The sequence below is a fragment of the Notolepis coatsorum genome (genome assembly GCF_963971535.1).
Source record: "Notolepis coatsorum genome assembly, chromosome: 2".
NCBI lineage: Eukaryota > Metazoa > Chordata > Actinopteri > Aulopiformes > Paralepididae > Notolepis > Notolepis coatsorum.
Window position 1 is genome coordinate 105,853,260 of NC_140166.1, and position 11,134 is coordinate 105,864,393.

Genomic DNA, 11,134 nt, shown 5'->3' on the forward strand with positions numbered 1-11,134 from the left:
CACAGTGAGTTCAGCTGCGAGCCCCTGGCTCTGAGGATGTGTCAGGAGCTGCCCTACAACACCACCTTCATGCCCAACCTGCTCAACCACTACGACCAGCAGTCTGCAGCGCTCGCCATGGAGGTAGGCTGGGACCAGTGGATTAAAATGTGTGTGGAGGTTAAAGGCCCAACCTCAGATTATTTCCCCTCACCATATAGATTTGAGGTATATTAAGATAAAATAAGATATTCCTTTATTGATCCCTTTGGGGGAATTCAGGCATCATAGCAGCATGGGGGAGGGGGGACGGGGAGGGGAGGTACAGGTAGTAGAAGACATGATACAGGTCGTAAAACTCGTAAAAATTGAATAAAAAATAGGCGGTGTAAACAATATTACAATATAATTAACTCTGGGCACGCGCATAAGGGCAAGTAGGCAGTGTAAAAAGGTCAAGGTGCAAGATGAGGGTATGTATGCCCTCTCTGATTATATTTGCCCTACAATAAATATAGTTACAATATATATATAATCTAAAATCTACTCTAAAAATGCTAAATATATGCTCTGGTGAAGTAAGTATGCATTATGCAGCAGTATGCATAATTTATGTAGCAGTGATATGCTTCATATGTTATTGTCCGTTTAGGTGGGAGTCAGACACACTCAGTGATGGAAGTTCCTTGTAGTTGGAGGTCTGGCAGTGGTCCCTGCCCACTGTTGTGGAGCCTGATGGCCGCTGGTATGAAGGACTGGCCGAGGCGATTAGTTGAGTGTCGGGTGGGGCTTTGAGTCTGTGAATGAACATGCTTCTCATCTTGACTAGCTATGACTTGACTATATTCACATACATTAATAAAGGTTTCAGTTGTAGATGTAAAATAAGTGTTTTGTATCATTCTCAACTGACCTTAAAGGAACATTACAACAATAAACTTGTGAAATAAAGAGTTAGATGTTAGATGAAGTTGGAAATTGTATTTCTTCCACTTTCGATGGAGCTAGGCTAGCTGCTCCCTACTGCTTCCAGTCCTTGTGCTAAGCTAGGCTAGCTGCTCCCTACTGCTTCCAGTCCTTGTGCTAAACTAGGCTAGCTGCTCCCTATTGCTTCCAGTCCTTGTGCTAAGCTAGGCTAGCTGCTCCCTACTGCTTCCAATCATTGTGCTAAGCTAGGCTAGCTGCTCCCTACTGCTTCCAGTCCTTGTGCTAAGCTAGGCTAGCATGCACCTGGGCTTATCTCTGGGGCTACTGGACAAACAGAGATGAAACTGATATCAATCTTCTCGTCTGACTCTGGGGAAGATGGATTTTTGGGGAAGTGTTTATTTGACCAAATTATCAAATATATATCTTATTTTACTCCAATGTTTACAAACAGTGTCAATGTAAACAAACCTTTCATAGAACCAGAAAACAAAAACAAATTATATTTAGTTGGTTCGAGTCAGTCAATTTGGGAATGATAACATGTCACCAATGTTATGTTTTGAATTGCAGTGGTGGGGCTACCCTTTTGTTTATATTTGGAACACTGATTGTGTCTTTAAACATTAACACTTTGATTGCCACTCACAAGTTTTCTCGGATTTATAATAGTCACGTTGAAAGCCACTTATCGATTTTTTCTAATGGTGATCAGGAATTGGAATATACCAGTTGGATACCATCTGATGTCAGGTAAGGAATCTATGTTATCAGTGTTAGGATAATCAGACTCATTTTGATGAAGATATAAGCTGTTTTGTGAAATGTCCTCTATCGGTTTCACTGTAAAATCCATGAGGAAATGAACACGGCTATTATCAGCGCGCGGCTCGAATGGGCGTGCGTGTACGTATAATATTGATCATCTAGCGTTTATTTGAAAACGATTAATAAATAGGCCGACAAATATCAACGTTCTGGAATATTCCAGTAGAAGACGATTATCACAGAATGGCCCAGAATGGGCTGTTTTTTACCTCAAAACGGGTGCTTTTCAAAATGCTCTCAAACGGAAATGAAGCGATAAAAAACCAATCTGCCTTGACAGCACTGACTGGAAAATGATTCTTTGATAAGCGACGGGCAGATTAGACACAGCCATAATTTAAAACATAGATTAGGCGATATTAACGTTAACATTAAAGTGGATGGTGGCATTCAAGCGCTAACTCTGGCGCCACCTGGTGGCACTGAAAGTGTTAATGTCTAACCACTGTATTAGCCACAGAGACAGTTTGTGTCTCTGTGTGTGTGTGTGTGTGTGTGTGTGTGTGTGTGTATGTGTGTGTGTGACTGTGTGTTTATGTGGGCTAAATGCCAGTGGAGGGTTGGTCAGGTCTTGATACACCAAGCAGCAGCTGTCACCAGTAGCACTGGGGGTCACATGCCTCGTACTGGTGGGGGGGGGGGGGGGGGGGGGGGGGTTGTGTTTTATTATTGCCTTTATTTATCCTCGAAAATCAATTGTTACGAAAACAATCAAAGAAAACAATCAATTGAGAAAACAAGTATATAAAACAGTTAATAAAAGATACAAGATACAATCAATTAAAACAGGTACAAACAGAGACAGAATGGTTTAAAATCATGGATTTTAAATGTCCAGGCTTACCAAGTTCTTAATCTTTTACATATCTTGTAGAGAGTTCCAAGTGATTGGAGCTAAGAAAATAGAGTGCATGTGACCAATCTAGCATAGATGTGATATAAGGTGGCAATTCTTCGATAAGGGCCTTGTAAATAAACAAATGCATATGTGTATCACGTTTCTCAGACAGAGAAGACCACCCAACCTTTTCATACAGGGTGCAATGATGGGTGTTTTTTCTTTTTTTTTTAATCCTCTATTTCTCCGATTTTTCTCTTTTTCTCCCCATCCCAATTTAGTCGTTATGCCAATTCCCCCCCTCCCCAACCTGGTCGTTGTGCGCATGTTTCCCCTACTGATCGGTACAAGGGAACCCTGAAGTCTACCGCATGCTTCCTCCGACACATCACCTGGCAGCGAGGACTCTCATTGGTGAAGTGTAACGCGTGGGAGGTCACGCTGCCTTCACCACTTCCTGCCTTTCGCTGAGCAGGCGCCAAGACCTGACCTGTAGGCGTCGCTGTCCACAACGCCATATTCCCACCCATGACTTGCCCTCCCCCTAACCCAGCCAAACGAGTTAGTATAGTGATCAGCCCAAGCCCCAAGCAATGCTGACTCCGGGAGTCGAGACCGCAGCCTCTTGCATTGGTGACGAGCGCAATCTCCGCTACGCCACCCGACCGCCCAATGATGAGTGCTTTAAACATCACCAGTAATACACCTAAGAGCAGAATGATAAACACCACCCAGGGCTTAAGAGTAGAGGCAGAGGCATGTCTATAAATCACATCACTGTAATCTATAACAGAAAGAAAATCAATCCTTTTCCTACACAGCATGGGAATGTTAGCTCTATTTCTATACAAAAAAACTATATTTTGTCGACAAGGTTGTCTTTATATTTGAATGAATTTGTCATCTATCCACCAGATACCAAGGTATTTATATTCTGTAACATATTGGAACCATGTGTATAGTGTGAATTTCTCCAGACCTCTCTTAGCCAGCAGTAGCAGCCCCTCCCCTATCCCCTATCCCCGATGGACGCAGGGTGCTGAATTAAATTTAAAAAAAAAATGCAATTTTTTTTGTGGCGATTTGTTAATTGCATCAATCTAAATCGCGATTTCGATTGGATTTCTATAGACCTGTTCGCTGTTTACAAACATACCGTGTTCGAGCCAATCAGCAATACCAACTGAGTGACGTGACTAAGTCGCCTCTGACCTGCGCCTGCTGTGCCAAAAGAAGTACAATGGGGCTCTATGGAGAAACCATGACACTCCCCTGACTAAAAGTAGTTTCAAATGAAAACGGCTGGATTTCATTTAGCCAAATCAGCATGGCTGTGAGTGTGAGTCTTTCACCTTTTACATGTCTAGCTTTGGCATGGATTTATTGTTTGGATCGCTAGCATGGCTAACAAATGCAAATTGTAGTCTGCCCCGTTGTTCTGACCAGGATTACGTTCCTTTCTGCTTCGCGTCTGCGCACGCATATTTGTCATGACGTCGTCGGTGAACAGGTCTATTCACACTCAACTCCAACCCACATCAGACCAAAACAACAAAGTGCAACACCAAGCGGGGCTCTTCTGCCTGGAAGTCGCTGTCTGTTGGCATTGCAGATTCTTCTTTTCATCAGTCAAACTTATTTTTTTTTTTTACAGGGAAAGGTTGTTAGGAGGTTATCTGAGCACCAAGCCATGACACACGATCCATCCTTCTCATGTTTCTACTACCACATCTTCTCATTACATGTTACCATTCCACCCACCCACACACACACACACACACGCACGCACGCACGCACGCGCACGCAGCACGCACGCACGCACGCACACACACACACACACACACACACACACACACACACACACACACACACACACACACACACACACACACACACACACACACACACACACACACACACACACACACACACACACATAAACACCCACCACTTTACCTGGCTAATACTATACTATAACTATACTAATGCAAACATAGAATTGACCCATATTTTAATATTAATAATGATGTGTACGTTACTTACTATCTGGGAAGACAAGCATATGCACAGTGGTAATATGAAACAATAAAAATGTATTATTGGACCTGATGATGGTAGCACATGCTCCAGTTTCCTTCAAGATTAAGGAAACAATACAAATTCTCAGTCTAATACGGTTTTTCCTCACTCAAGTAATACAGAACAAATGGCGCTCTGTGTGGATTTTATGACATTTTGTTTATTATACAGGACGGGTGGCAACCTTTCCTCTCCTCTGAGCGCACGGACAGCCTCCTCTGTGCTTTGTGCCCGAGTGGAACGTCCATCACCTCCTTCATGTTCGATATCTCTGTTGAACAAAATTACGAAAAATTAAATCCTCTTATTCATCTCTTGGCGTCTCGTTCTATAGCCTATACCTGTACCATCCTTAATTATGGTTTCACAGTCTGGTAATTTGTGCTTGTAAGAGGGTTCGCACTCTGGCTGAGTCCCAGGGATATTCGTGACACAATATTAAGCATGCAAATGCAAAACAGAGAACCCAGTGAAAGCCCACGAAAAAAGAAGGCGGGCCAAAGAGCCACACAGGAGGACAGGGATTCGCTGAGATTCAAATTTGAACCAGCAATTATGAGTGTGATTGGATGACTGACGAAATGATAGATTACTTTGTCTGGGGTTTCCATCTCGTCCAGTGATCAACTCAGAGGCCCTTTGACATTGACTGGTAGATCGAAAAGGCATGGTTTGTGCTAGAGAGATTGATTTTAGCCCTTTTTAAGTTGTTACATTTCTGGAATGTTTCTTTAGAATTCTCTCTTAGAATGTTACCACTCAATAGCCTTCAATAGTCAGCAGCATTTAGGGTGGCTGGGTGGCGCAGCGGACTAAGCGCTCATCACCAACGCGAGAGACACCGGTATCGAATCCGGCTGTCAGCTTTGCCTCCGGCTTGGCCGGCCGTCATACTGGCTCAATTGGCAGAGTCAGCGGGAGGGAAGCCGGTGGGGTGGTATTCTGGTCGTTGTAAACAGCGACTCCTACAGGTCGGTCAGGGCGCCTGCACAGCGAGGGAGGGAGATGGTGAGGGTAGTGTGACCTCCCACACGTTACACCTCACCAATGAGAGTCCGCGCTGGCAGGTGAAAAGATGCTCCTGGCTGTCTCCTATGTCTCGGAGGAAGCATCTGATAGACTTCAGGGCTCCCTAGACCGACCAGTGGGGGGCACATGCGCGCAACGACCAGGAAGGGGAGGGGGAAATTGGCATAACGACCAAAAATTGGGATGGGAGAAAAACACAGAAAAAACAGGAGGAGAAAAAGTGGATAAAAAAAAATAGTCAGCAGCATTTGTGACATCATCATTAGAATAAATATGCTAATCTCTTATGTGAGGTTGTACACCTGGAAGGGTTAGAGACAGTGGTTTATATAAATACAGGACACTTTTGTTGTTGTTATCCTCACATTATCTCTATATCTCTATCTTCACATTACCTCTACACCTATAGCCTCACATTACCTCTACACCACTATCCTCACATTACCTCTACACCACTATTCACATTACCTCTACACCACTATGCACATTACCTCTACATCACTATCCTCACATTACCTCTACATCACTATCCTCACATTACCTCTACACCACTATTCACATTACCTCTACACCACTATCCTCACATTACCTCTACACCACTATTCACATTACCTCTACACCACTATTCACATTACCTCTACATCACTATCCTCACATTACCTCTACATCACTATCCTCACATTACCTCTACACCACTATCCTCACATTACCTCTACACCACCATCCTCACATTACCTCTACACCACTATCTTCACATTACCTCTACACCACTATCCTCACATTACCTCTACACCACTATTCACATTACCTCTACACCACTATTCACATTACCTCTACATCACTATCCTCACATTACCTCTACATCACTATCCTCACATTACCTCTACACCACTATCCTCACATTACCTCTACACCACCATCCTCACATTACCTCTACACCACTATCCTCACATTACCTCTACATCACTATCCTCACATTACCTCTACATCACTATCCTCACATTACCTCTACACCACTATTCACATTACCTCTACACCACTATCCTCACATTACCTCTACACCACTATTCACATTACCTCTACACCACTATTCACATTACCTCTACATCACTATCCTCACATTACCTCTACATCACTATCCTCACATTACCTCTACACCACTATCCTCACATTACCTCTACACCACCATCCTCACATTACCTCTACACCACTATCTTCACATTACCTCTACACCACTATCTTCACATTACCTCTACACCACCATCCTCACATACCTCTACACCACTATCCTCACATTACCTCTACACCACTATCCTCACATTACCTCTACACCACTATCCTCACATTACCTCTACACCACTATCCTCACATTACCTCTACACCACTATCCTCACATTACCTCTACACCACTATCTTCACATTACCTCTACACCACTATCTTCACATTACCTCTACAATCACTATCCTCACATTACTCTACACCACTATCTTCACATTACCTCTACACCCTATCTCACTTACCTCTACATCACTATCCTCACATTACCTCTACACCACTATCCTCACAATTACCTCTACATCACTATCCTCACATTACCTCTACACCACTATCCTCACATTACCTCTACAGTACACCACTATCCTCACATTACCTCTACACCACTATCCTCACATTACCTCTACACCACTATCTTCACATTACCTCTACACCACTATCCTCACATACCTCTACACCACTATCCTCACATTACCTCTACACCACTATCCTCACATTACCTCTACACCACTATCCTCACATTACCTCTACACCACTATCCTCACATTACCTCTACATCACTATCCTCACATTACCTCTACACCACTATCCTCACATTACCTCTACACCACTATCCTCACATTACCTCTACACCACTATCCTCACATTACCTCTACAGTACACACTATCCTCACATTACCTCTACATCACTATCCTCACATTACCTCTACACCACTATCTTCACATTACCTCTACATCACTATCCCTCACATTACCTCTACACCACTATCCTCACATTACCTCTACACCACTATCCTCACATTACCTCTACACCACTATCCTCACATTACCTCTACAGTACACCACTATCCTCACATTACCTCTACTCACTATCCTCACATTACCTCTACACCACTATCTTCACATTACCTCTACATCACTATCCTCACATTACCTCTACACCACTATCCTCACATTACCTCTACACCACCATCCTCACATTACCTCTACACCACTATCCTCACATTACCTCTACACCACCATCCTCACATTACCTCTACACCACTATCCTCACATTACCTCTACACCACTATCTTCACATTACCTCTACATCACTATCCTCACATTACCTCTACATCACTATCCTCACATTACCTCTACACCACTATCCTCACATTACCTCTACACCACTATCCTCACATTACCTCTACACCACTATCCTCACATTACCTCTACACCACTATCCTCACATTACCTCTACACCACTATCCTCACATTACTCTACACCACTATCTTCACATTACCTCTACACCACTATCCTCACATTACCTCTACATCACTATCCTCACATTACCTCTACACCACTATCTTCACATTACCTCTACATCACTTCCTCACATTACCTCTACACCACCATCCTCACATTACCTCTACACACTATCCTCACATTACCTCTACACCACTATCCTCACATTACCTCTACATCACTATCCTCACATTACCTCTACACCACTATCCTCACATTACCTCTACACCACTATCCTCACATTACCTCTACACCACTATCCTCAGAAATATTCCCCATATTAGGCTGAACCATGAAGGATCAAAGCAACAGACTGGGTAGGTGAACCAGTAGGGGATAGGATTTAGAAAAACCTGTCATCTGACTCCAGTGCTGACAATATTAACGTGTGTGTGTGTGTGTGTGTGTGTGTGTGACGTGTGCTCACTGTTGCATAATTACCATAGACAAGCAGGATTACATAGATTAGCGCATGTTCTGGCCACAGTAGGCTACATCGGTAGATCATAATGTGAAAATTGCAAAAAGGATATCGACTACAGTCTTGTCATATTAATTCTATCCGTAGCTTCACAGCTGGCATATTAAATTTAACCCCCCCCCCCCCCCCCGGTTAATATTTGCTCATGTCAAAACCAGACGGATGTGTATAAACTGAGTGTGGCTGCGTTGGTGGGGGTTTGTATAAACATGCTGTGTCAGCGGCTTAGATGAGGGAGAGGAATCACTTAGTGCTGTTGGATCTTGTAACTTCACTTCACTTGTATTCTCTTTCAGATATGCAAATCCAAACGCACACCGTTGTCAATATGTTTGAACAGGTGCCATGGGCTTGATGGTAATTAAAACAATTAAATCCGAAGAGGAACATGTAGTACACTTCAAATAAAGTAAAAAATAAAATAGAAAATTATACAAAAAAAGAAAAGTGATGCAGATTTTACATCATGTTAAAACATGCAGTGTCAGTGTCAGAAGCGTCTGCTGTTGAACTCAATTTGACCCAGTGAATGAGCCTCAGTAACCGAACCTCGCTCTAGGCCCTCTAGTCATGGGGGAGGCTTGTGAAGACAGCTGAGATACAGCCATCCATGTAGAAAATAAGGACTGGGGCCGTTCACGTTCAGCGATGATTTAAATGTATTGCTAATGATGGATCATTAAAGGGTACGTTTTGGATTGGACGCATTTCCTACTTACCAATGATCGGTAGAGTCCTTTCTCAGTACAATCCTTGCTGTTCTCCATACCGTATGCCTACAGCTCTGGCTACACAAGGAAGGCTAGCTCCAGTAGTGGGAGTCGAACTGGTCAAACTAGAGGTGGTGGCGGAGAGGAGGATGAGAAAGATGCTGGACACTACCCTGGAGAACCCCTCCCACCTCTTCTATGGGGAGCTAGCCAAGATGAGGAGCACATTCAGCCACAGACTTATCCCCCCCCCCCCTGTCACACCACTAACTGCCTCGGCCAGTCCTTCGTGTCAGCGGCCATCAGGCTCCACAACCTGCCATGGACTGCTGCCAGCATCTGGAGAACTAACGGTGGCAGAACTTGAGAACTGTTAGAAATGTCTGACTCTTAACCACTAAACCCTGCATGGACTTTAGTGCAGTGTGTATTATAACTTATAGGGTATACAGACCCTCATCTGCCTATACAGATTAATTGTCTATATAGATGAACAGCCTATACAGATTAACTGCTGATACAGATGAACTGCCTATACAGATTAACTGCTGATACAGTTTGATTTCTAGCATGTTGCACATTTCTATAATACCTTAATATAATATAATATAATATAATAATACCTTATTTTAGTCTGGTATCTGAATGAAATCCCATACCAGTACCAGTGCATCCCTAGTGTTCAGGCAAAAGGGATGTGCGTTTGATTTATTTTGCAGGCCAGTTGAATTGGAGACCAAAATAATTAATATATCAATAATAATATATATAATAACCATTGTTTTGCACATAGCAACTGTTGTCTCTTCTATTGCCATGTACAAAATAATGGTTGCTATGTTACAGGCAGCCATGTTGGAAGACAGAGAACTATACAACATTCCAACAGGCCTCTATTCTTGCTGTGTGTATAGACCTTTTCAGAAGAATTCCGTTGCTAGGGAAACAGCCATGGCCCCAGTCAGCTATTGTATTAGTAAACATTACAACAGGAAATAAACTGGGGCCCATTTAGAATGTTTTCTGTGTGTTGTCAAGTTAGAAAAGGTCTATATACATAATTTCCTGCATGATATGAAGAAACATAATATCGGTACATCTGATGTTCCATAGAAGAGGCATGCGGTCTCTTGCAAGCATGATGCCACAGACGCACACCTCTCCTGTCAGTTCTGACTAGCTCTAATATGGTGTTCTCACCCTTCTTCTTTCGAAAGATAAGCGAACAGGCTAACCGTATAGCAGCGTTTCCGCTATATGTCAGTGTGTGTGTGCGTGTGTATGTGTCAGTGTGTGTGTGCATGTGTGTATGTGTCAGTGTGTGTGTGTGTGTGTGTGCGTATGTTTGAGATTGACAGGCAAGGCTCATGGTGCCAGCTGTCATCTCTCATCAGTGTTAACCAGCCACTAATCTGTCCAACAGCTCAACAATGGAGACTCTGATTCCCACAGAGCGGCTATTCTTTCCTCCTCGGCCACAACAGTCAATTAACCCTGAGAGAGACAAGAGGGGGGAGAGAGAGAAGAGAGGGGGGGAGACAGAGAAGAGAGGGTGAGAGACAGAGAAGAGAGGGGGAGAGAGAGAAGAGAGGGTGAGAGACAGAGAAGAGAGGGCGAGAGAGAGAAGAGAGGGAGAGAGAGAAGAGAGGGAGAGAGAGAAGAGAGGGCGAGAGAGAGAAGAGAGGGAGAGACAGAGAAGAGA

General features: G+C 43.4%; 1 protein-coding gene across 1 annotated transcript in view; it reads left to right on the forward strand.

Moving 5' to 3' along the window:
- The window catches only part of LOC311247656 (frizzled-3-like), a gene marked incomplete at its 3' end in the record, with an annotated part of 113,688 nt that continues 102,554 nt past the window's right edge, over positions 1-11,134 (forward strand). Inside the window, 1 exon segment of the mRNA XM_084337915.1 lies at positions 1-123. Within this exon segment, the coding sequence (XP_084194041.1) occupies positions 37-123 (87 nt within the window). The 5' untranslated portion in view covers positions 1-36.